General features: G+C 38.1%; 1 protein-coding gene across 3 annotated transcripts in view; it reads right to left on the bottom strand.

Moving 5' to 3' along the window:
- The window catches only part of MRE11A (MRE11 homolog A, double strand break repair nuclease), a 72423-nt gene that overhangs the window by 21636 nt on the left and 26696 nt on the right, over nucleotides 1-24091 (bottom strand). For all 3 annotated transcript variants that reach the window (XM_005883065.2, XM_005883064.2, XM_005883063.2), the window contains 4 exons: nucleotides 22733-22859; nucleotides 18504-18604; nucleotides 16111-16284; nucleotides 6099-6161 (listed from right to left, as the gene is read on the bottom strand). In XM_005883065.2, coding sequence (XP_005883127.1) covers nucleotides 6099-6161; nucleotides 16111-16284; nucleotides 18504-18604; nucleotides 22733-22859 — 465 coding nt within the window. The remainder of the gene's footprint in view (nucleotides 1-6098; nucleotides 6162-16110; nucleotides 16285-18503; nucleotides 18605-22732; nucleotides 22860-24091) is intronic.

Genomic DNA, 24091 nt, shown 5'->3' with positions numbered 1-24091 from the left:
CTGGCCAGGCACCCCAGTGGGGACCCCCACCCTGAAGGGGGTGTGACCAGCTGCAAACAGCCATCATCCCCTCATCCAGGCTGGCCAGGCACCCAAGCGGGACCCCCACCCTGATCCAGGACACCCTTCAGGGCAAACCAGCCGGCCCCCACCTGTGCACCAGGCCTCTATCCTATATAGTAAAAGGGTAATATGCAAACTGACCCTAACAGCAGAAAGACTGGGAATGACTGGTCACTATGACACACACTGACCACCAGGGGGCAGACGCTCAATGCAGGAACTGCCTTCTGGTGATCAGTGCCCTCCCACATGGGGGAGCTCTGCTCAGCCACAAGCCAGGCTGATGGCTGCCAGTACAGCAGTGGTGGTGGGAGCCTCTCCTGCCTCCTCAGCAGCGCTAAGGATGTCCGACTGCAGTTTAGGCCTGCTCCCCGCTGGCAAGTGGACATCCCCTGAGGGCTGCCAGAGGGATGTCTGATTGCCATCTTAGGCCCAATCCCCCAGGGAGCGGGCCTAAGCCAGCAGGTGATCATCCCCTGAGGGGTCCCAGACTGTGAGAGGGCACAGGCCGGGCTGAGGGACCCCCCTATCCCCCGAGTGCACAAATTTTTGTGCACCGGGCCTCTAGTGTATTATAATTCACCACATTAGCAGAACGTACTAGGGAACCCCCACCCCCATGCTTATCTCCACAGATGCCATAAAGTAATTTAGTTCATCACCCATTCTGGATTTAAACAAAGAAAGGAAAAAAAAAAAACGCTCAGGAATGGTGGATACTCTTTTACATGACAAAAACCTTAAATATGCTACATATACACACACAGTATGCACACATGAGTACTCTTACAATTCAATTAGAGAAAGACCAATGCCCTAACCTTCCCCCCAGCAAAAAAATTCCAGGCAAAGAACATGACTTGATATTACCACTTGAAGGAAGATATCAACCCTGCCTCAAATTCAGATAGAACGTAAGAAAACAGAGGCCAGATAAACTATGGACTGTGGATCAGACTAAGAATACTTTTTATATTTTTAAAGGACTGTAGGAGAACCAAGATGGCGGCATAGGTAAACACCTGTACTTGCTGCCTCCCACAACCATATCAAAATTACAACTAAAATACATGACAACTATCATCCAGAACCGTGGGAAACCTGAGTGGAAAAACTACAATTAGAAGAAGAAAAAAGAAAGAGCATTGAGACTGGTAGGAGGTGTGGAGGCGTGAAGGTGCAGAGGTGTGGAAGGGGCTGGCACCCGGGTGTGCCATTTTTAATCAGGAGGGAGATACAAGCTACCACGTGCTCTGAACTCCAGTGCCGGGCGAGACTTTGGGGGACCCAGACACATACGAGGAGAAACTGGACTGTCTGGCATCGGGGCAGGAACGCGGCAGGGGTAGCTTTCTTCCAGACGGAGGTGCGCCCAGCAGCGGTCGGACCTCTTCGGTGCAGGACTGACTGGCAGCCATTGCTGTCTGCTCTGTCCTAGAGACTCCCTGAGACCCCGCTCCACCTAATTTACAACCCTACCCAAGCTGTGCACAGCGGCTTTTGCATATGAATGGCCTATTCTTTCTCAGCCTAAAACCTGCCAAAATGCAGCTGGGTCAGAGTGCTCCAAAGCTATCTAAAGAAGGCAAAGGCCAGCACTGCAGCAGCCTGCATTGCTTCACAGCTGGGCCTCATATGGGCACTTCCAAACCCCATACAAAGAGGAGGAATCTGCAGATCTCTCTGTAAGACTGTGCACAAAGCCCACAAGGGGGTGCACCAAGAGTGTCCACCTCAGGTAACTGGGGAGGCTGAGCCACTGGGCCCTGTAGGACACCTAGCACACAAAACCACTCTACCAACACAGGGAAGCAGACAAAATGCGAAGACAAAGAAACAGGTCACAAATGACAGAAATGGAGGACAGCAAACGACTGGATATAGAGTTCAAAACCACGGTTCTAAGATTTTTCAAGAATTTTATGGAAACCGCCGATAAATGTATTGAGATCCTTAAGAAATCTAGTGAGACCCTCGATGTTGTGATAAAGGACCAACTAGAAATTAAGCATACACTGACTGAAATAAAGAATATTATACAGACTCCCAACAGCAGACCAGAGGATCGCAAGAATCAAGTCAAAGATTTGAAATATGAAGAAGCAAAAAACACCCAACCGGAAAAGCAAAATGAAAAAAGAATCCAAAAATACGAAGATAGTGTAAGGAGCCTCTGGGACAGCTTCAAGCGTACCAACATCCGAATTATAGGGGTGCCAGAAGAAGAGAGAGAGCAAGATATTGAAAACCTATTTGAAGAAATAATGACAGAAAACTTCCCCTACCTGGTGAAAGAAATAGACTTACAAGTCCAGGAAGCGCAGAGAACCCCAAACAAAAGGAATCCAAAGAGGACCACACCAAGACACATCATAATTAAAATGCCAAGAGCAAAAGACAAAGAGAGAATCTTAAAAGCAGCAAGAGAAAGACAGTCAATTACCTACAAGGGAGTACCCATACGACTGTCAGCTGATTTCTCAACAGAAAGTATGCAGGCCAGAAGGGAGTGGCAAGAAATATTCAAAGTGATGAATACCAAGAACCTACAACCAAGATTACTCTACCCAGCAAAGCTATCATTTAAAATTGAAGGTCAGATAAAGAGCTTCACAGACAAGAAAAAGCTAAAGGAGTTCATCACCACCAAACCAGTATTATATGAAATGCTAAAGGGTATTCTTTAAGAATAGGAAGAAGAAGAAAAAGGTAAAGATAAACATTATGAACAACAAAGTGACAACAAATATATATCTATCAACAAGTGAATCTAAAAATCAAATGAATAAAAAATCTGATGAACAGAATAAACTGGTGAATGTAATAGAAGCAGGGACATGGGAATGGAGTGAACTGACAATTCTCGGGGGGAAAGGGATGTGGGGGGTGCAGGAAGAGATGGGACAAAGATCTTATATGCATGTATGCAGTACCTATGGACACGGACAGTGAGGTGGCGAGGGCCTGGGGTGGGGTGGAAACCGGGTGGAGGGGAGCTATGGGGGGAAAAAAGAGGGACATCTGTAATAATCTGAACAATAAAGATTAAAAAAAAAGGACTGTAAAAAAAATTAAAAGGAGAAAAGTATGTGACAGAGACCATATATGGCCTGCAAAGCCTAAAATATTCATTGTCTGGCCTTTTATTTAAATGTGAACTTATAATTAAAGAAAATACTTGAAAGTTTTTTATGTGAACAAGAGACCTTAAAGCATGTTTTTTTCTCTCTAAATGGAAGGGCTAACACTTTTGTTTAAATAATGTAAGCACAGTGCTGAAATTCATATTCTGAGCTAAATGATTCTGCAAAGCTGTGAATTACAACTTGGGATAGTCTCAAACTCCATTAGTCAAGTTCTAAATAGTATTCTGAGAATGAAAAAATTTATGACACACCATGACATGCTAAAAAATTACCTAGGAAATCCTGATCAGTCTTAAAATATAGCTGAAAATCTTTCTTCTGAAAGACTCCCATATAAAATGTGTCATGTCCTTTCCTACCTTCCTTGAATAAAATGTTTACTCTTATTCTCTATTTCTTTCTTTTTTAAATATATCAAAATGTTTATAGAAATGTATTTCCATGTTAACAGCTGCTTGTGCCAGCATAGGAGGATTGTGATTCTTTTCTCCCCTTGATTTTGTAAGTTTTGTGACTGTGATATATTTATAATGAAAAAAACTACAGGTGATTATTTCAATTTTTAAAAATATAATTATATGGAAAAAAAAATTAATAGCAAACTATGGTATAGTTCTTGAGGTCTGCAAACAGAAGCTCCTGCCCTTGCCAGGTGGTACGGTTGGCTGGAGCATCATCCTCTACACCAGTGGTTCTCAACCTTCCTAATCCGAGACCCTTTAATACAGTTCCTCATGTTGTGGTGACCAACCATAAAATTATTTTCGTTGCTACTTCATAACTGTAATTTTGCTACTGTTATGAATTGTAATGTAAATATCTGATATGCTATATGTGTTTTCCGATGGTCTTAGGCGACCCCTGTGAAAGGGTTGTTCCATCCCCAAAGGGGTCGCAACCCACAGGTTGAGAACCGCTGCTCTACACCAAAAAGTTTCAAGTTCAATTCCCATTCAGGGCACATACCTATGTTGCAGGTTCAATCCCTGGTCGGGGCACATGCAGGAAGCAACCAATCGATGTTTTTCTCTCTCAAATCAATAAAAATATATCCTCAAGGGAGGATTAAAAAAAAGAGAGCTCTTTTGTAAGGTCTGATTAATAAAATCTGCAGGGAAGGGGATTAGCTGGCTACTAGAGGTACAAATACTTCTGCAGGGCTGAATTGATGGATCTTTCTGAATGTGTTATTTGTTCCCTCCTATTCTTTAAAAGATTAATGAAAAACTGATTCTCTACAAAGGATCCATTGTAACAAAATATGTCTGCAATCTTTTCAATTGCAGGATTTAACCAAGTTTAAGTCAAATAATCTAAGAACCAGAACTCATTTCTATTTCATGGGCACTCTGTAAAATGAGTACAAATACAATAAGGGTGGTAGGGGATCCTTAATCTATAGCCTCTTCCATTTAGCTCCAAAACTCAGTGCAGGAGTTGCATCTGTGCTTATTATGAACAGTGATTTTTGATGTGCTGCACAATAGGGTTAGTAGTTTTAACTTTTTAGCCAGTCATTGGCCATGCATTATATTAATGTTATTATAATATAAAATTCTGATAAGACATAGTACTGTAGTGTAGATTTGGGGGTAGAAATTGTCAGGTTCAAATTCCAGCCCTACCATGTGTCCTTCAGTTGGGTCTTAGTCTTCTCATCTGTAAAATGGAAACTGGGAGTGTAAGTAATGCACATAGCAAAAAGTCAATAAATACATCTTCCCTTTTTCCCTTGGAAAAAAAAAAAAAGCCAAGTAGGTCATCAGTTCTGTTTTTTTTCCAATTTTATTTAGGAGAATGAGTTTGCTATTGGGAATGCTGAGTGTGAAATGTAGTGGATGGCGGTAGTTTTTCATTTTGTAATCTATTAAAATAAGGCAAAATGTATTATTTAAAAGAAAGGAAGGACTCCTATTCATTCCATTATTGTAGCAGAGGAAACAGTGGAACTTATAAAAGTTAGAGGATATGTCTAGTGCTTCAATTCTTTCTGATTCATCACCTGTCAGCTATAGCTCTGAAATATTTAGGAAACCAAAATAGAGTTGTATTAACTCCATGAGGATGAAACTTCAGGTCATAAGATTTAATATTTTCTTTCTACATATGTCTGTCCCACCTACTAAACTGCGCATCTCTGGTGGACACAAACCACACCTTTTTCATATTTGTATTCCCAATGTAGAGCAGAATGGCTACCCATTACAGGTCCTATACAAAATGCTGAATGAAAGCAATTAAAGCAAAATCCCAACAGTAAGTAATTTATAAAATAACTTTAAATACTACATAGCAATCATAAAACACTAAGGACAATAAGAAGATATATTTCAATCATGAATTCACCAAGTACCAGATAAAGGCCCAAAACTGAAGCAAATGGTTGCTAACCTCAAGCTCCTAAATTTCAACAAGACTAAGAAGACAGCAATGATGGTGATGAAGCTAATTTCAACATTTTAAAGAGGCCAGTGGGCACTGTACATTTACCTATGATAACACTGCTAACCAAAACACTAAGCTTCTTCCTTTTCGCCCAAAATAAGATCAGCTTAGTAGGGTAAGGTTTCATCTTACTGATAAAATGCTCTGATAACAATTAGGTATTATTTTGATTAAGGGCTCTTGTTGTATATGCAAGCCCTGCCCCCATAGCATACAATTAAATAAACTTTAGACAAGAGCCAAAGGGAAAAAAGGAATATCAACAAGCAGAATATTTGTAGGCTGACCTGAAATAAGCCAAAGGCACCTGTCCTCAGCCACCCCTGGCTCAGTCCTATCCACCAAATAGAGGTCCCGTGGACTAATTACTCAAAATACACCTACTTGTTATTCTAATTTAACAAACTGACATGTAAGCATAGGAATTCAGAGCAGAAAACTTACCTCTCGAACTTCATCATCTTCTTCATTAGTATTTTTTTGTCTGCTTTCTCTGAAACGACGTACCTGGGTTATAACAGAGTCAATAACAAACATATTGCTTATTCCTGTTATGTGAATTGTAAAATATGGGCTACAAATGGTTAACAACAGATGCTTTCCATTACAACACAACTTGGAAATTTAAGTATTGTTTTATCTCACAAAAGATTGATTAGAGAAATCCTATTTTCCCAGTGACTTACATTAAAATTTCAGAAATGTACTCCAAAAAATATTATTGGCCCTAATCAAAATTTTATTACCTGCTGCCAAAATGTTCCATGTCTCTGAAAAAAGTCTGTCAAACTGCAGAGGAAAAAATTATAGTATCCTACTGGTGTTATATTTCAGCAAAATAGTTAAAAATCTCTCTTTTAAGAGGTTTGAATTATTTATTACATTGCTCAAACCATTCTTGAACATCTAGCTACATTCAGGAGCCTTTCTGAAATGGTAACTGAAGTAGTGGGCCCCTGAAGATCCATTTGATCCACAGTCAACTACTGAATGTTTGCTGACCATGGTCCTAGTACTATGAAGGATACTAGAGATTCCTTTTACATTGGTTCAAAAGGGTCTCATAATAGTTATGTAGTTAGAGAGAAGCTCCACTCATTTAATAATGTACTCAGCTCGTATTTACTAAGCACCTACTATGCACAAGTGCATAGAAGAAAATGAGACTATAACAGTGAACAAAATAGTAAAAAATTCTGCCCTCATGAAGTTTATAATCTGGTGTGGTGTGTGTGTGTGCATGTGTGTGTGACGAAGTGTAGTCAATAAACAAAATAAGAAGTTATACTGTATTTTAGAAGGCATGTAGAATCCAGCTAATTTAAAGCTAGACTGGGAGAGCTCTATTTTTATCTCTGAGGAGCCTCTGGCAATTCTAAGACCAGTTTTTTTCAATCTAAATAACCAGTTAGATGCCATTACTTGATTCTGTGACCAGAAGGGCATAAAACACCCCTTCGGAAATTCTATACAAATTTTGGTTTTCAATCCAGGACACACTATATGCAAATAGGATCCTAATGAGTCCCTATATTCTTTTTCTTCCTGTACTATATCCTTTGCCTTAAAAAAAAAAAGTTCTTATTGATTTTTAGAGAGAGAGAGGAGGGGAAAGGGATAGAGAGATAGAAACACCGATGAGAGAGAAACTTCATCTATCAGCTGCCTCCTGTATGCCCCCTACTGAGGATCAAGCCTGAACCCGGGCATGTGTCCTGACCAGGAATCAAACTGGTGACCTATTGGTTCCTAGGTGCTCAACCACCAGCCACACCAGCCGGACTACCCTTTGCCTTTAAATAAAAACCTTGAGTATGCTCAGTGGAGTCCTGTGAGTCTTCTAAATATCTGAACCTGTGAAATCTCTGCAAAAGGTGGTAAGTGCTCAGAGTAAAATAAAAATAAAGAGGGACTGGGATAAAATCTGAATAGGATGATCATGAAAGGTCTCACCAGGAAGGTAATGTATGAGCAACGATTTTAAAAGGCAGGGAATGAATCTTGCAAATAACTGGAGAAAATCACTCCATTCAAAAGACTATGTTCAAAGACACTGGAGCAGAAGCATGACTGGTATGTTTAAGAAACAGCAAGAAGGTTGCTGTGGCTGGAACAGATATGAAGATAAAGAAGTAACAGAACGCCAGACTGAATAAGGTCTTTTACAAGCAACTGGGAGAACTTATTTAAAGGCAGGAATGACTTCATCTGAAATATGTTAGGATCATCCACAGCTGAATTAAGGACAGAACAGGGGGTGGAGACAGGGCAAGGGTAGAAACTAAGGAGACCAGTTTGGAGGCTACTGGAATAATCTAGCTGAGAAATGGCAATGCCTTGGCCCACTGGCAGTGATGAATGTAGGTAGTCGTCACATTCTGTATATATTCTCAAGGGAGAGCCAAAAGGATTTACAGACAGGAGACAGGTACAGAAAGAGAGGAGTCAAGGATGACTTCAAGGATTTTTGTCTGAGCAAATGAAAGAATGGTGCTTCTATTAGAACACTACAGAGCGATTAGTGGCTGAGAATTAGCAATTATGAGGGGAATGTTAAAAGTTTGAGATGTCACCCTAGCCCAGTGATGGCGAACCTTTTGAGCTCGGCTTGTCAGCATTTTGAAAAACCCTAACTTAACTCTGGTGCCATGTCACATATAGAAATTTTTTGATATTTGCAACCATAGTAAAACAAAGACTTACATTTTTGATATTTATTTTATATATTTAAATGCCATTTAACAAAGAAAAAACAACCAAAAAAATGAGTTCGCGTGTCACCTCTGACACGCGTGTCATAGGTTCGCCATCACTGCCCTAGCCAGTTTGGTTCAGCGGATAGAGCATCAGCCTACGGAGCCAAGGGTCCCGGATTCAATTACAATCAAGGGCACTTACCTCAGTTGCAGGCTCCTCCCAGGTCTCCCAGGTCGGGGCTCATGCAGGAGGCAACCCATCGATGTGTTTTTCTCACACCGATATTTCTCTCTATCTTTTCCTGTCTCTTCTACTCTCTCCAAAAATCAATGGAAAAATATCCTCGAATGAGGATTAAAAAAAAAAAAAGTTTGGGATGTCTTTTAAGCATTTCCAGTGGAAATAACTAGTAGGCTGTTGCTATAGAAGAGTTGAGAGGAGAGGCTTTGACTAGACTTTGAAAGTCACCACCGAACAAACAGATGATACTGAAAGCCAGGAAGCTGGAGATTACAAAAGGGGATGTGTAGATAGCAAGGAGTCCAAGGACTGAGTTCTAGGGATTCCAACTTAAAAGGTTGGAGACGAGAGGAATCAACAACACAGACTGAGAATGCACAGACAAGGAGGAAGAAAGAAAGCCAGAAGAGTGTGGAGTCCTAAAACCATGAGAAAGGCTTAGGAAGAGGTCAAGTGAGATTTAAGGTGGAGAATTGCTAGGGGACTTAGCAACAGAGATCAGCAGTGACCATGACAAGAGCAGTTTCCAAGGAATAATGAAGTTTAAGATGGTTTAAGAGGAAAAGGAGGGAGAATACTCAGGGCAGAAAATATAGAAAAATCCTTGAAGCAATTTTGCTGTAAAGAGGAACCAAAAAATATAGTAGTAAAGGGAAATAGGATCCAGATTTGTTTGTTGAGAGAAATAACAGCATGTTTAAAAAAAAAAAAAAAAGGAAGGAAGGAAAGAAAGAAATAATACCATGTTTGTTACAATTCAGGAGCAGGGGAAATATACAGAAATAATAATCTTTTTTAAAAAGATGACACAGTAGGTAAAAGCGTTGTGTGTGACATACCAAAAGTGCTGAGTCATTCACAGACGAGAAACGAGAATCAGAGTAAAAATACTGAGCAGGCTCTATGTGCCAACAGTATTTGGAGGACTTTCCATGTATTAATTTGTTTAATCCTTACAACTACCTTGAAGGAGGTTCTATTATCCTCATTTCATATATGAGGAAACTGAGGCACAGAGAGGTTCAATAACTCACTGATGACTGCATGCTAGTAAGGGCTTTGATTCTGAACACAGGTGTTCTGATCCAGAGTCCTTGCTCTTAGCCACCATGCTACACACACACACACACACACACACACACACACTCTGCACGCTGGCTCTCAGGAGTCATGATGTCAGTCCAAGTGGGGATGGTCATTTTAGGGGGAATGTTTTGATTTATTATTATTTTTAGAGCAGCTGAGGTTCACAGCAATACTGAAAGGTACCAGAGATTTCCCACATACCACTTGCCCCACATATGCACAGCCTCCCCATTATCAACATCCTCCACCAGAATTGGTACATTTGTTATAACTGATGAACCTACATACACATCATTATCATCCAGAGTCCATAGTTTATCTTAGGGTTCATTCTTGGTGTTACACATTCTAGGGGTTTGAACAAATGTATAATACGTATCCACCATTATAATATAGAGTAGTTTCACTGCCATAAAAATCCTCTGTGCTCCACCTATTCATCCCCTTACCCTACCCCTGTCAAACTCCTCACAACCACTGATTTTTTTATCTCCATAGTTTAGTCTTGTCCAGAATGTTATATAGTTGAAATCATATATTTTGTTGCTTTTTCAGATTGGCTTCTTTCACTTAGTAGTATGCATTTAATAAATAATTGCATTTAATATTAATGCATTTAACTAATAATATGCAATTAATATTAAGTAGTACATATTTTCATGGCTTGATAGCTCACTTCTTTTTAGTGCTGAGTAATATTCCACTGTCTGGACATTTCAGTTTACTTATTCATTCACCTACTGAAGGACACATTGGTTGCTTCCACATTTTGGCAATTGTGAATAAAGTTGCTATAAACATCATGTGCAGATTTTGTTTAAACATTAAGTTTTCAACTCCCTTGGGCAAATACCGAGGAGCATCATTGCTGGATCGCATGAGCACAGCATGTTTACTTTTTTAAAATATATTTTTTTTATTGATTTCAGAGAGGAAGGGAGAGGGAAAGAGAGAAACATCGATGAGAAAATCATTGATTGGCTGCTTCCTGCATGTCCCCTATTGGGGATCGAGCCCTGCCCGGGAATCTAACTGTGACCTCCTGGTTCATAGGTCGACGCTCAACCACTGAGCACACCAGCCAGGCAAGTATGTTTACTTTTATAAAAAACTATCAAACTGTCCTCCACAGTGGCTGTACCATTTTGCATTCCCACCAGCAATGAATGAGAGCTCCTATTGCTCCATATCACCACCAACATTTGAGTTGTCAAGAATTCTGGATTTTGACCATTCTAATAAGTATATAGTGGTATATCTCATTGTTATTTTAATTTGCATTTCCTTAATGACATGATGTGGAGCATCTTTTCATATGCTTATTTGTCATCTGAATGTCTTCTTTGATGAGGTGTCTATTAAGGTCTTTGGCCCATTTTTTCTTTGGACTGTTTGTTTCCTTAAAATTTTAAGCATTTTTGTATATTTTGGACAATAGTCTTTCATAGATGGACTTTCAAAACTAAGATGTGTCTTTCAAAACTATTTTTTATTAGTCTGTAGCCTGTTTTCTCGTTCTCATTACACTGTCTTTTCAGAGCAGGTTTTTAATTTTAATGAAGTTCAGCTTATCAATTATTTTTCATAGATCATGATTTTGAAGTTGTATCTAAAAAGTCATCACCATACACAAGGTCATCTAGGTTTTCTCCTATGTTATTTCCTAGGAGCTTTATAACTTAATACATTTAGATGGGATGGTCATGTTTTATTTCTGGTACTTAACTGAGAAATTTGCCCATGCTAAAAATTTATGAACCCAACACATACAGAGTCACAGAGTGAGTGATTTTAGAATGTGGATTATCTGTCCTGAGAAAGCACTTGGCAATGAATATTACTAGCTGTTCCTTGACAACGTAAGGCTTTAAGAGATTCATGAGAGAAAGAAGTTTGAACAGTTGCCTGGGAATCTAACTGTGACCTAACTGTCAACTAACTAAAAGCATTAAAATTCAAGTCAAATGAAATGAGCTCTAAAAATAATGTTTTGCTCTGCTTAGAGGGAACTGGAAACTACTGAAATGATTCCCTAAAATCCCACTACCCAAACATAAACACTGGTAATGTAGAAATTATTTTTTTCCTTTTTTTTTCATATACACACACTCACATATAAAATAAAAATAATTGAGATCATATTGTGTATAGTTTTACATGTTTGAAATTATGTTCTCACTAACAGTGGAAGCATGTTCTTCAAAAGTGTGATTTTTAATGGCTGCATAGTATCCTATAGTGTGTGCGTGTGTCAACATTTAATAATACATTTCCAATTTTTCCCACTACAGATAACATTAAGGTGAGTTACTCCATATACCGATCTCTACCTCACTATTATCTTAGAAAAATTCCCCAGAGCTGAGTGAAAGGGTCAAACACTATTAAACTGTGTCTCAGGGCAACTGTTCAAACTTCGTTCTCTCAGCAGCAGCATACTAAATATTTTTCTCAAGTTGTTACTGCTTTGACCAATAAAAAACAGTCAACCCTTGGACAATGCAGTTTGAACTGTGCATGTCCACTTATATTAGGATTTTTTTCAATAAATATAGTAGACCCACCATATCCCCAGGTTTCACATCTGTGGATTCAACCAATAATAGAGGACCTACAGGATATACCATCTTACATAAAAAATTTGACCATCTGCATATTTTGGTATTGGGGGTGATGGTTCTGGGACCAATCCCCCACAGATACCCAGGGACAACTGTAGTTAAGTTTCTGGGCCAAAAGTTATACATGGAATTTTGACCCCCAGGGGGTCAGCACTAACCCCCATGTTGTTCAAGGGTCAACTGCATATTTAATTTGAGTTTCTTTGATTATCCTAGATAAACACCATTTTATTTTGTGAACCATCTATTCATATCCTTTGTTCATTATTGTATTGAAATGTTTAATATTTGCATTAAGGTTTATTAGAACACTTTACAATAACAATATTAACCCTTTTCTGCCCACATACAAATATTTTCTCCATGTCCATACCTTCTAATTGTTTTTTTTTTTTACAATTTGACATGCAAACATTTAAAATTATTATGTAGCCAAATCTAATGTTTTTTTCCTGTGATTCTTTCACTGTATTTATGCTTAGAATGCATTTTCTTTACTAAAGTCATTGAATTGTATACTTTTATGAGTGAATTTTAGATATTAATTACACCTCAATAAAGCTGTTTAAAATTTTTTAAAAAATAAGGATGCATTTTCTACATGAAATACAAAATCTCAAACTACTAAAAAATTGAAATGAGCAGAAATTTGCATCCTACAAAGTTCAATTTAAAGCATTTCATGATCTTCAAGAGAAGATACAATCTATGGGGAACAAAACTAACATTTATTAGGTGTCAATCATATTTAACACTGTTCTGCACACTTTATTAGACATTTTCTGATTTAAATCTCATTTTCTGATCTCAATTTGATAGATAAGAAAACTAAACAAGTAGCATGACACCTCCAGCATCATTCCCTTTTTTTTTTTTTTTCAGGATTGCTTTGGCTATTTTGGGTCTTTTGTGGTTCCATATAAATCTGATGGTTTCTTGTATTTCTTTAAAAAATGACAATGGAATTTTGATGGGGATTGCATTAAATCTGTATATTGATTTGGGTAAAATGGCCATTTTAACTGTGTTGATTCTTCCAATTCATGAACATGGGATATTTTTCCATTTCTTTGTGTCTTTTTCAATCTCTTTTAATGTTTTGTAATTTTCAGTATATAGGTCTTTCACATTGTTAAGTTTATTCTTAGGTATTTTATTATTTTGGTTGCGATTGCAAAAGGAATTGTTTTCTCCATTTCTTTTTCTGAAGTTTTGTTGTTGATATACAGAAAGACAATGGATTTTTGCACATTGATTTTGTATCCTACAACTTCACTGTACTTGTTTATTGTTTCCAGTAGTTTTTTTGGTAGTCTTTAGGGTTTTCTATATACAGCATCATGTCATCCACAAAAAGTGACAGTTTGACTTCTTCCTTCCCTATTTGGATGCTTTTTATTTCTTTCTCTTACTTTATTGCTCTGGCTAGAACTTCCAGTACTATGGAAGTACTTCCAGTACTATATATGTTGAACAAGAGTGGTGAGAGTGGATATCCTTGTCTTGTTCCTGATCTTAGGGTAAAAGCTTTCAGTTTTTCACCATTGAGCATGATATTGGCTGAAGGTTTATCATATACTGGCCTTTATTATGTTAAGACACTTTCCTTCTATTCCTTTTATTGAGCATTTTAATAATGGATGTTGCATCTTATCAAATGCTTTTTCTGGTTCTATTTTCAAGATCATATTATTTTTATCCTTTCTTTTGTTAATGTGGTGTATTACGTTGATTGATTTGCAAATTTTAAACCATCCTTGTGCCCTGGAATGAATCCCACTTGATCGGGATGTATTATTTTTTGGATGTGCTGTTGTATTCGATTAGCTAGTATTTTGTTTAGGATTTTTGCGTCTGTATTCATCAGGGATATTGGTCTGTAGTTTTCCTTTTTTGTGTTATCTTTGCCAGGTTTTGGTATCAGGGTTATATTGGCCTCGTAGAATGTGTTAGGATGTGACTTCAAAATATACTACAGAGCTACAATAATCAAAACAGCATGGTATTGGTAGAGAAACAGATACACAGATCAATGGAACAGAATAGAGAGCCCAGCTATAAAATCACATGTATATAGACAGATAATTTTTCGACAAAGGAACCAGAAATGCACTCTGGGGTAAAGATAGTCTTTTGAATAAATGGTGCTGGGAAAACTGGAAAGCCAAATGCAAACGAATGCAACTGGATTGCAGTTTGTCCCCATGTACAAAAATAAATTCAAAATAGATCAAAGGCTTAAACATAAGACCCGAAACTATAAGTCACATAGAAAAAAATATAGATACCAAACTTATGGACCTGGGTGATAGAGACATTTTATGGACCTGACCCCAAAGGCAAAGGAGGTAAAGGCAAAAATAAATGAATGAGACTATATCAAACTTAAGAACTTCTGCACAGCAAAACAAAAACAAAAACGGACAACAAAACAAACAGGCAGCCAACCAGATGGGAGATGATATTTGCAAACAGTAGCTCTGAAAAAGGTTTAATTTCCAAAATATATAAAGAACTTGTAAAACTCAACACCAAACTAAACAATCCAATCAAAAAGTGGGCAGAGACGCCCTAGCTGGTTTTGCTCAATGGATAGGGCGTCGGCCTGCAGACTGAAGGGTCCCAGGTTCGATTCCGGCCAAGGGCACATGCCTGGGTTGTGCAAACTGAAAAGTCCCAGGTTCGATTCTAGTCAAGGGCACATGCCCAGGTTGTGGGCTGATCCCCAGTGGGGGACTTGCAGGAGGCAGCCGATCCATGATTCTCTCTCATCATGGATGTTTCTATCTCTCTCTCCTTCCTCCTTCCTCTCTAAAATCAATAAAACTTTTTTTTAAAAAAAGTGGGCAGAGGACCTGAAAATACACCTCTTCCAAGAAGACATACAAATAGCCAACTGATATATGAAAAGATGTTCAACCTCACTGGCAATTAGGAAAATGCAAATTAAAACTACAATGAGATACCACCTTATACAGTTAGAGTGGCCATTATCAACAAGACAAGCAACAACAACTGTTGGAGAGGTTGTGGAAAAAAGGGAACCCTCATTCACTGCTGGTGGGAATGTAGACTGGTACAACCACTATGGAAAGCAGTCTGGCGATTCCTCAAAAAATTAAAAATAGAGCTACCGTATGGCCCAACAACCCCACTCCTGGTTATATGCCCGAAAAACTTGAAATCATTTATACACAAAGATATGTGCACCCTATGTTCACTGTAGCATTATTCACAGTGGCCAAGACTTGGAAACAGCCAAAGTGCCCTGTGATAGAGGACTGGACAAAGAAGATGTGGTATATATACACACTGGAGTACTACATGGCCATAAGAAAGTATGAAATAGTGTCATTTACAACAACATGGATGGACCTTGTGAACATTATGCGAAGTGAAATAAGCCAGACAGAAAAAGCTAAGAACTATATTATTTCACTCATATGTAGAATATAAAACTGAAATTTATGAACACAAACAGTAGTGTGGTGGTTGCCAGAGGGAGGGGGTTGGGGGGAGAGAGGTGTCCTAAAATGAGGTGACAGGAGAAGATCTGACTTTGGGTGGTGGATACATGGTCCTATATACAGATTTTGTAAATAAGCAATCCACAAATGAAACCTATATGCCCATGATGACTAATGTCACCCCAATAAAATTTAATTTAAAAAAAAAAAGAAAAAGAAAGAAAACTAAACAAATCAGAGTAAATAATGACCAGTTTACTAGAATGAAACTCAGAGCTACTCTTAAGGAGAGACTATCTAAATAGACTTATCTCCCCCCCCCCCCCCCCCAAATTAGTTACTCACCTCTTCATCAATTTTATCTTCTAGGGCATCAATATGACGTTCTTTAAGAAATCGCTGTGTTTTTTCTAACTGGTATTTCACTAACTCCTCTATGGCGTCTTTCTCTTCCTTGTCCACAAATTCTTGTACTGCTTCACCCATCCCCCTTTCTGTTAGAAGTGAGAGCTGCACATTCTGTAAGAGAGATATAAATCACTGGATGCAGAAAATAGTATCCATCCCTTACAAAATAATTCTAAACGAGAAAGGAAGATGAAAGAGTAATGTTTCCAGAGAAAAAGACAAGTTATCTAGTTATTGAAGGGAAAACAAAACAATGGACAGTAATTAAGCCAACTGATAAATACTAGGAGTCAGAAAAAGTAAAGTGAAAACAAGGCTGGTGAACATGCAGAGGCTGGAATGGCTGGAATACAGAGACCAGAAGTGCCAGCTAATGATAAAAAGATGATGTTAACCAGTGTGTTAACCCTAAAGATGTCCACACCTAATCTCTGGGACCTGTGAATATGTAACATGGCAAAGGAGAACTAAGATTACAGATGGAACTAAGGCTGCTAAATCAGTTTATCAGAGAGTATCGAGGTAAGCCCAGTGTTATTATGAATATCCTTAAAAGTGGAAGAGGGAGTCAGAGAGAGATGTAACTGGGAGAAAATGGCCAGAGAGATACATTGCTGGCTGTGAAGATGGAAGCAGCGGCCCAGGAGCCACAAAATGTGGGCACCTCTAGAAGCTGGAAAAGATACGGAAATGGATTCTACCCTGGAGCCTCTAGAACAGTGGTTCTCAACCTCCCTAATGCCGCGACCCTTTAATACAGTTCCTCATGTTGTGGTGACCCCAACCATAAATTATTTTTGTTGCTACATAACTATAATAATTTTGCTACTGTTATGAATCGTAATGTAAATATCTGATATGCAGGATGTATTTAGGCGACCCCTGTGAAAGGATCGTTCGACCCCCAAAGGGGTCGCCACCCACAGGTTGAGAACCGCTGCTCTAGAAGGAACACAGCCCTGCTGACACCTCAATTTTAGTCCAGTGAGACCAGTGTCAGATTTCTGACCTACAGAATTGTAAGATAATTAACCTGTGCTGTTTTAAACCACTAGGTTTGTGAAAATTTGTTTCAGCAGCAAGAGGAAACTAATACAACTGGAGGATCTTAAAGTGGCATATACTTACGGCTTAAGAGTAGCTTTGGCAGCTCTCTTTATAAAACACGCCCACATCTTTCTCTCCCTCCTTCCCCCCAGCCGTGTTTTCCTTGCCTCTCTCTTTCCTAAGCTCCAACAACCCTTCTTTTGCCTCTATAACTTGTTTTCTGAACCCATTTCTTCTACCATTCACTTCCTTCTACCTCTGTGACTTTATATATAAACTTTCTCTTATAATTTCAGTCTTGTCTCTGAATTCTTTCTTAGCCAGAACTTAAGTACTAAGGTTAAAAAAAAAAAGTAGCTTCACAATGTGGTAGCTATGTTAATAATGTGATTCCTATATTAATAATGCAATATAATTAGCAATTTGTAATAGCTAAGATCTAGAAACAGCCCAGTACCCATCAGTAGATGAGTGATAAAAAAGCTGTGGTACATTTACACCATGGAATACTGTGCAGCTATAAAAAAGAAGGCTCTCTTACCCTTTGAGAGAGCATGGAGAGACCTAGAGAGTATTATGCTAAGTGAAATAAGCCAGTTAGAGAAAGACAAGTATCACATGATCTCACTCATATGTGGAATCTAATGAACAAAATAAACTGATGAACAAAACAGACCCAGAGACACAGAAGAATGGAACAAACTGAATGGCAAATCTAAGAGGGAAGGCAGGGGTGGGTAGGTGGGGAGAGATTAACCAAAGAACTTATATGCACATATGCATAACCCATGGACACAGGAAATAGTGTGGTGAAGGCTTGGGAGGGTTGCAGGGTGGAGGGGGAGGGGGGGGGGGGGGGGGGGGGGGGGGGCCAGGGAGTAGGTGCGGCATAGAAGGGATTAATGGGGAGGAAAAGGGGACATCTATAATATGTTCAATAATAAAGATAAATTTAATAATAATAATGTAATTCTGAAATTATATCCAGGTGCAAGAAAAGTAAATCCCGGATTCAGACTTATGCAATAGCAATAAAAAGTAAGAGGATAACAACATCAACAATAGCTACAATAATAATAATATTAATAACATCAACTAAGCATGTAATTTCTTTTGGTGTATAGTAGCTATAAATGAATGCAATTAATTGCCACCACACTTACTTCTTGAAAACATTTTGAGGATCCCTTTTATTTCAACTCTCAATTATACATATCCTAAGTAAAAAACTGCTATTATAAGATAGACATTATTCAAATCGTGAACTGTAATTAAGAAATTACCTTCTCTGCGGTTTGAAAATACTGTTTTACGAGATCTTCTACCCTTAGAGTTGTTCCTTCGGAAGGTTTTGTAATGAACTTCCCAAAGTTGATCTCTTCTCCTAGAAGAAAGAAGTTCTTGAAAAAGGAGCAGCTTGTTATCACGCACAGTACCCAAACTCACTGCGGCTGCTGTCAGTACAGGAGGAACGCCAATGTTATCAACTGTCAGCTTGCTCAATGTGGTAAATTCTGAGGCAAAAAAAACCCATGGCATTTTTGCTAATAGCCACAGTCTTTTCCCTAAAGTCTGTACTTGTTTTCCGTATCTCCAAGTAGTATATCTCTTGCAACTATTCTCACACTGTGGTCCACAGACCTCTGGGGGTCCCCAAACCATTTTTCAAGGGTCACTCAAGGTAAAAATTCCCTCAATAATAATTATACTAAGATGTTATTTATTTTTTCCATTATAATGACATCTGCACTGATAATACTAAAGCAGTTGTGGGTAACACTGCCAGTGCCTTGGGATGAGTCAAGGCAGCAGCTCGGAACTCTATGAACAGTCACCACTACATGCAGTTCAAAACAAAACAGAAAAGGCCAATTTCACTTTAGAATGTCCTTTGATGAAACTAAAAATTATTAATTTAATTAAATCTCAGCACTGAAGTACATATCTTTTTATATTCTGTGAGATAAATAAGATGTATGTTTAAAGCACTTCTGCTGCATTCGTAAGCAGGTTGGTTGCCTCAAAAAACAGTAGGTGAGAGATAAAAAGAGCACTGGGTAGGAAGTCAGGAAGCATAGGGTCCAGTAGTATCTGCTCTGCTGATAATCTTTATCAGGGAAACAAACAGTAATTATATAGCAAGTGTTGGACCTGGTGTTGAAAACGCAATGATAAAAAGATAGGATTCCTGTCCATGAGAACAAATGATTACGATTCAAGGTGATAAGTGCTAAAACAGAGGTAAGAACAGAGACTATGACTCACAGAAGAAACAAACTAATTCTTCTTAAAGAAGGTTCAGAATAATGTGCAGCTATCATTTGAATCAAGCCTTGCGGAATAAGATTCACTTAGCAAAAAAGAAAATCTATTTCAGGCAGAGGAAAAAGCATATGCAACAGCCTAGAGAATAAAGAGGCACAAAGCTCAGTGTGCCTCTTGCAAAGTGGTAAAGACAAATGAACAAAAATCTCTTTTGAATTTCAAGATAGTAGAATTAATATACATAAACATGATTACTACATTTTACTATGCCAGACACTATGTTAAGATCATTTGTACACAGTATATCAACTAAGCCTTGTAACAATCCTAAGAGGTAGGCATAGTTACTATGCTGATTCTATAGACATCAGACAGGTAAAGTAATTTATAAAATGTAACACCTGTATTTAAGTAGTAGAGTGGGTCAAAATAACAAAAATACTTTCAATAAAACATTCAAAGGGGTCATTGTTTCTATTGAGCAATTTATGGTTAAGCAAAAAAGAAATCATTAGAACAAAACTGACTATAAATAAAACTCAAGTAACATAAGGTACTAGTTCTATAGTCTGTTCTTAACAAATGCTACACCTATAAAATTTCAAGAAATTAATAAGGATGAACAATTAAAGGAAAACACTATCAATAAGTAATTAATTAAAATTCATAGCATGAAAATACAATTATCAGATACAGATTTCCCCCCCTAAAACAGTATTCTATGAGCTCCATTTAAATATCTACATAACTATTTCAGGTTAAATTAACAGCATACACAATTTTTATCACAATTTGACAATGAATACAGAAGGCCATTAAATCCAAGTTAATAAGAACCCAGGTAGCTTACTTGTAAATATGGCCATATTTTTCTATGAAAATTCTGACTAAATAGCTCTAAGAAAAATAGCCTCTATCTTTAACATGATAATATATATTATGAAGAAACACTACAATTGCCCCTTGAACAGTCTGGGGCTAAGGGATGCCGACTCAACAAACAGCTGAAAAATCTGTGTATAACTTTTAACTTCCCAAAACCTTAATACTAATAGCCTATTACTATATACGGGAAATCTTACTGATAACATAAACAGCCAATTAATACAAATTTTATATATGTATTATATACTGTATTCTTACAATAAAGCAAACTAGAGAAAATACAATGTTATTAAGAAAACCATAAGAAAAAGAAAGCACCTATACAATATTGTACATATTCACTGACAAAAATCCACATATGAATGAACCTATGGAGTTCAAACTTGTGTTGTTCAAGGGTCAACTATTTTAGTGAGATGATCTGTTTTATAAATGCTAAAATAAGGACAATTAGTTTTTACAAAATTTTTAATGGAAACTAATTACCTGATCATCAGAAACATCAAACTATGGGCCACTTACTATTTCAAAAGACTGGTATCTTCCTAAATCACTGTATACCCTAAAGCTGAAATACTTAATAATGCAAACTTTGAGAATATATTCTCCGAACATGAGTAATGTATAATAAATAATAAATATTTATTTTGAACAATAAATCTGCAATGTCTGTGTATGTTGGTCCTCAGCAGCACTGTTTAAAAAAAACTACATCTGCAGAGAAAGCCTTCCATTTCTTTTTGATATCCACATAAGTTTAAAAATGACTGCTATTGCCCAGCCAGTGTGGCTCAGTTGAACATTGTCCCATACATCCAAGAGGTCGCTGGTTCAATTCCTGGTCCGGGAACATGCCAGGATAGTAGACTCAATCCCCACTAGGGGGCGTGCAGGAGGCAGCTGATAGATATTTCTCTCATGGGTGTTTCTATCTCTCTCCCCCCCTTTCCTGTCCCCTCTCTAAACATCAAAGAAAACATATTTTTAAAATATTGCTATCTAGGCGGAGAAACCAAGATGGCGGCATAGGTGAACACCTGAAATTGCTACCTCGCACATCCACTTCAAAACTACAACTAAAGACAAAACAGACATCACCCAGAACCACAGGAAGGCTGGCTGAGTGGAAATTCTACAACTACAAGGAAAGAGAAAAGCACACTGAGACTCAGAGGAGGTACGGAAGTAAAGTGCAGAGGTACGGAGGCGCGCTCGCGGAAAGGGCTGGCAACGGAGGACACTGGTATCTTTTCAATTGGGAGGGAGTCTCAAGCTCCCGACGGCCCTGACTCCAGTTCCGGGTGAGTCTCTGGGGACCCAGACTCATACGGGGAGAAACTGGACTGTCTGGCAGTGAGCGGAACTCGAGGGCAGCTTTCTCAGAGGTGCTTGCAGCGATTACCGCGGGAGACATTGAGAGAGAGCAAGATATTGAAAACCTATTTGAAGAAATAATGACAGAAAACTTCCCCTACCTGGTGAAAGAAATAGACTTACAAGTCCAGGAAGCGCAGAGAACCCCAAACAAAAGGAATCCAAAGAGGACCACACCAAGACACATCATAATTAAAATGCCAAGAGCAAAAGACAAAGAGAGAATCTTAAAAGCAGCAAGAGAAAAAAAGTCAGTTACCTACAAGGGAGTACCCATACGACTGTCAGCTGATTTCTCAACAGAAACTTGGCAGGCCAGAAGGGAATGGCAAGAAATATTCAAAGTGATGAATACCAAGAACCTACAACCAAGAATACTTTATCCAGCAAAGCTATCATTCAGAATTGAAGGTCAGATAAAGAGCTTCACAGATAAGGAAAAGCTAAAGGAGTTCATCACCACCAAACCAGCATTATATGAAATGCTGAAAGGTATTCTTTAAGAAGAGGAAGAAGAAAAAGGTAAAGATACAAATTATGAACAACAAATATGCATCTATCAACAAGTGAATCTAAAAATCAAGTGAATAAATAATCTGATGAACAGAATAAACTGGTGAATAGAATAGAATCAGGGGCATAGAAAGGGAGTGGACTGACAATTCTCGGGGGAATGGATGTGGGGGTGCGGGAAGATACTGGAAAAAAATTGTACACCTATGTATGAGGACAGTGGGGCGGTGGTAAGGGCAGAGGGTGGGATGGGAACTGGGTGGAGGGGAGTTATGGGGGGAAAAAAGAGGAACAATAAAGATTTATTTAAAAAATACCACATTCAAAAAAATAAAATAAAATAAAATATTGCTATCTAATTTTTAGAAGAAATTTAATTATTCAACTCTCAATTTATTATCTGTCTTTTATTAAAGACTGATTTACAATAAACCCTGTAAGAACATTTTTAAATTTGTAAAAATAACTAGCATACCTGTGTTTTCCTTTTGTTCTCTACGCCTGAAAAAATGGATAACATCTTTTGGATTAGCTATTCGATCCACAAATTTCTGGCTAAAGCGAAGAACATTGAAAGGTTCAAAACCTCCACTATAGTCCACCTGGAAATACAGAATAAGTCATTTCAGTATTTAGGTTTATGCTCAATACTTTTAAGTTAATAAATTAATATTCTACAGTTCTTTTTAAAGATCCTGAGAGTGTTATACCATTTATTCAACTGCAAAAACAAAGCTTCGAAAGTTTATAAGCTTACGCAAAACACTTTGTTCAATGGAATCAAGATATAGCAAGAATTCTCATAATATTGGAATAATCACATCTGCCCATGAAAACACTAGTAGTGCCCTGACTGGAAGACTCAGTTGACTGGAGTGTCATTCCATACACCAAAAGATTGCAGATTCGATGCCCAGTCAGGGTGTGTATGGGAGACAACCAATCAAAGTTTCCCTCTCACATCAATGTCTGTCTGTCTCTCTCTCCCCCTCTCTCCAAAATCAATAAAAACATATCCTCAAGTGAGGAAAATAATAAAAAAAAGAAAACATTAGTAGCCTAGGCACCAGAAGTACCATCTGAAAAGGAGGTGGAATTGTAAACAAAATCTTAAACTTCCAAAACAGAAAGAAAATTCTCCACCAAAATAAAATGCTGGCTTCAGATGCATTAGTTAAGGGGTCTATCCTCTTAGGTATATTCTCTCACTTTGACAAGAATAAATGCTGGGAAAATCCATGTAGAAAAAGAATTAAATTCGTGAGCTTGGAGAAATGATTACCCTTCAAAACACAGGATCTACTTAAAGCTAACAATCACCCTCAAGGCTGTCTCTTTTTTAAAAAATATATAGTGGTACAAAGACCTTTACAAAGAAAAACACTACATTTCTTTCTAAGAGATAGGCAGTTGACAAAGTGGGGGTCAGGAGTGCTGACCCTCCACACAGTCAAAAATTCACATATAACTTCTAACTCCCCCCCAAAATTATAACCTACTGTTGTCCAGAAGACTTAGCGATAACATGAACAGTTGGCTAACACATATTTTGTACGTATGTGTATATTATATTCTTACAATAAAGCTAGAGAAAAGAAAATGTTATTAAGAAAACCATAAGGAAAATAGATTTACAGTATTTCATGAAAAACCCACATATAAGTGGACCCACGCAGTTCAAACCCTTTGTTCAAGGGTCAACTGTAATCATTTCCTAAACTAGCTGTGCGCAATGCAATGCACTGGAAGCAGCATTACACCGATCACCAGCCTCTCCACACTACTCCCCAACCACTTAGGCTCTGCATCACACTCAGCACGAACCGACTTTTGT

This window comes from Myotis brandtii, unplaced genomic scaffold (assembly GCF_000412655.1).
Source record: "Myotis brandtii unplaced genomic scaffold, ASM41265v1 scaffold76, whole genome shotgun sequence".
NCBI classification, from domain to species: Eukaryota; Metazoa; Chordata; class Mammalia; order Chiroptera; family Vespertilionidae; genus Myotis; species Myotis brandtii.
This window is presented reverse-complemented; position numbering and strand designations above follow the sequence as displayed.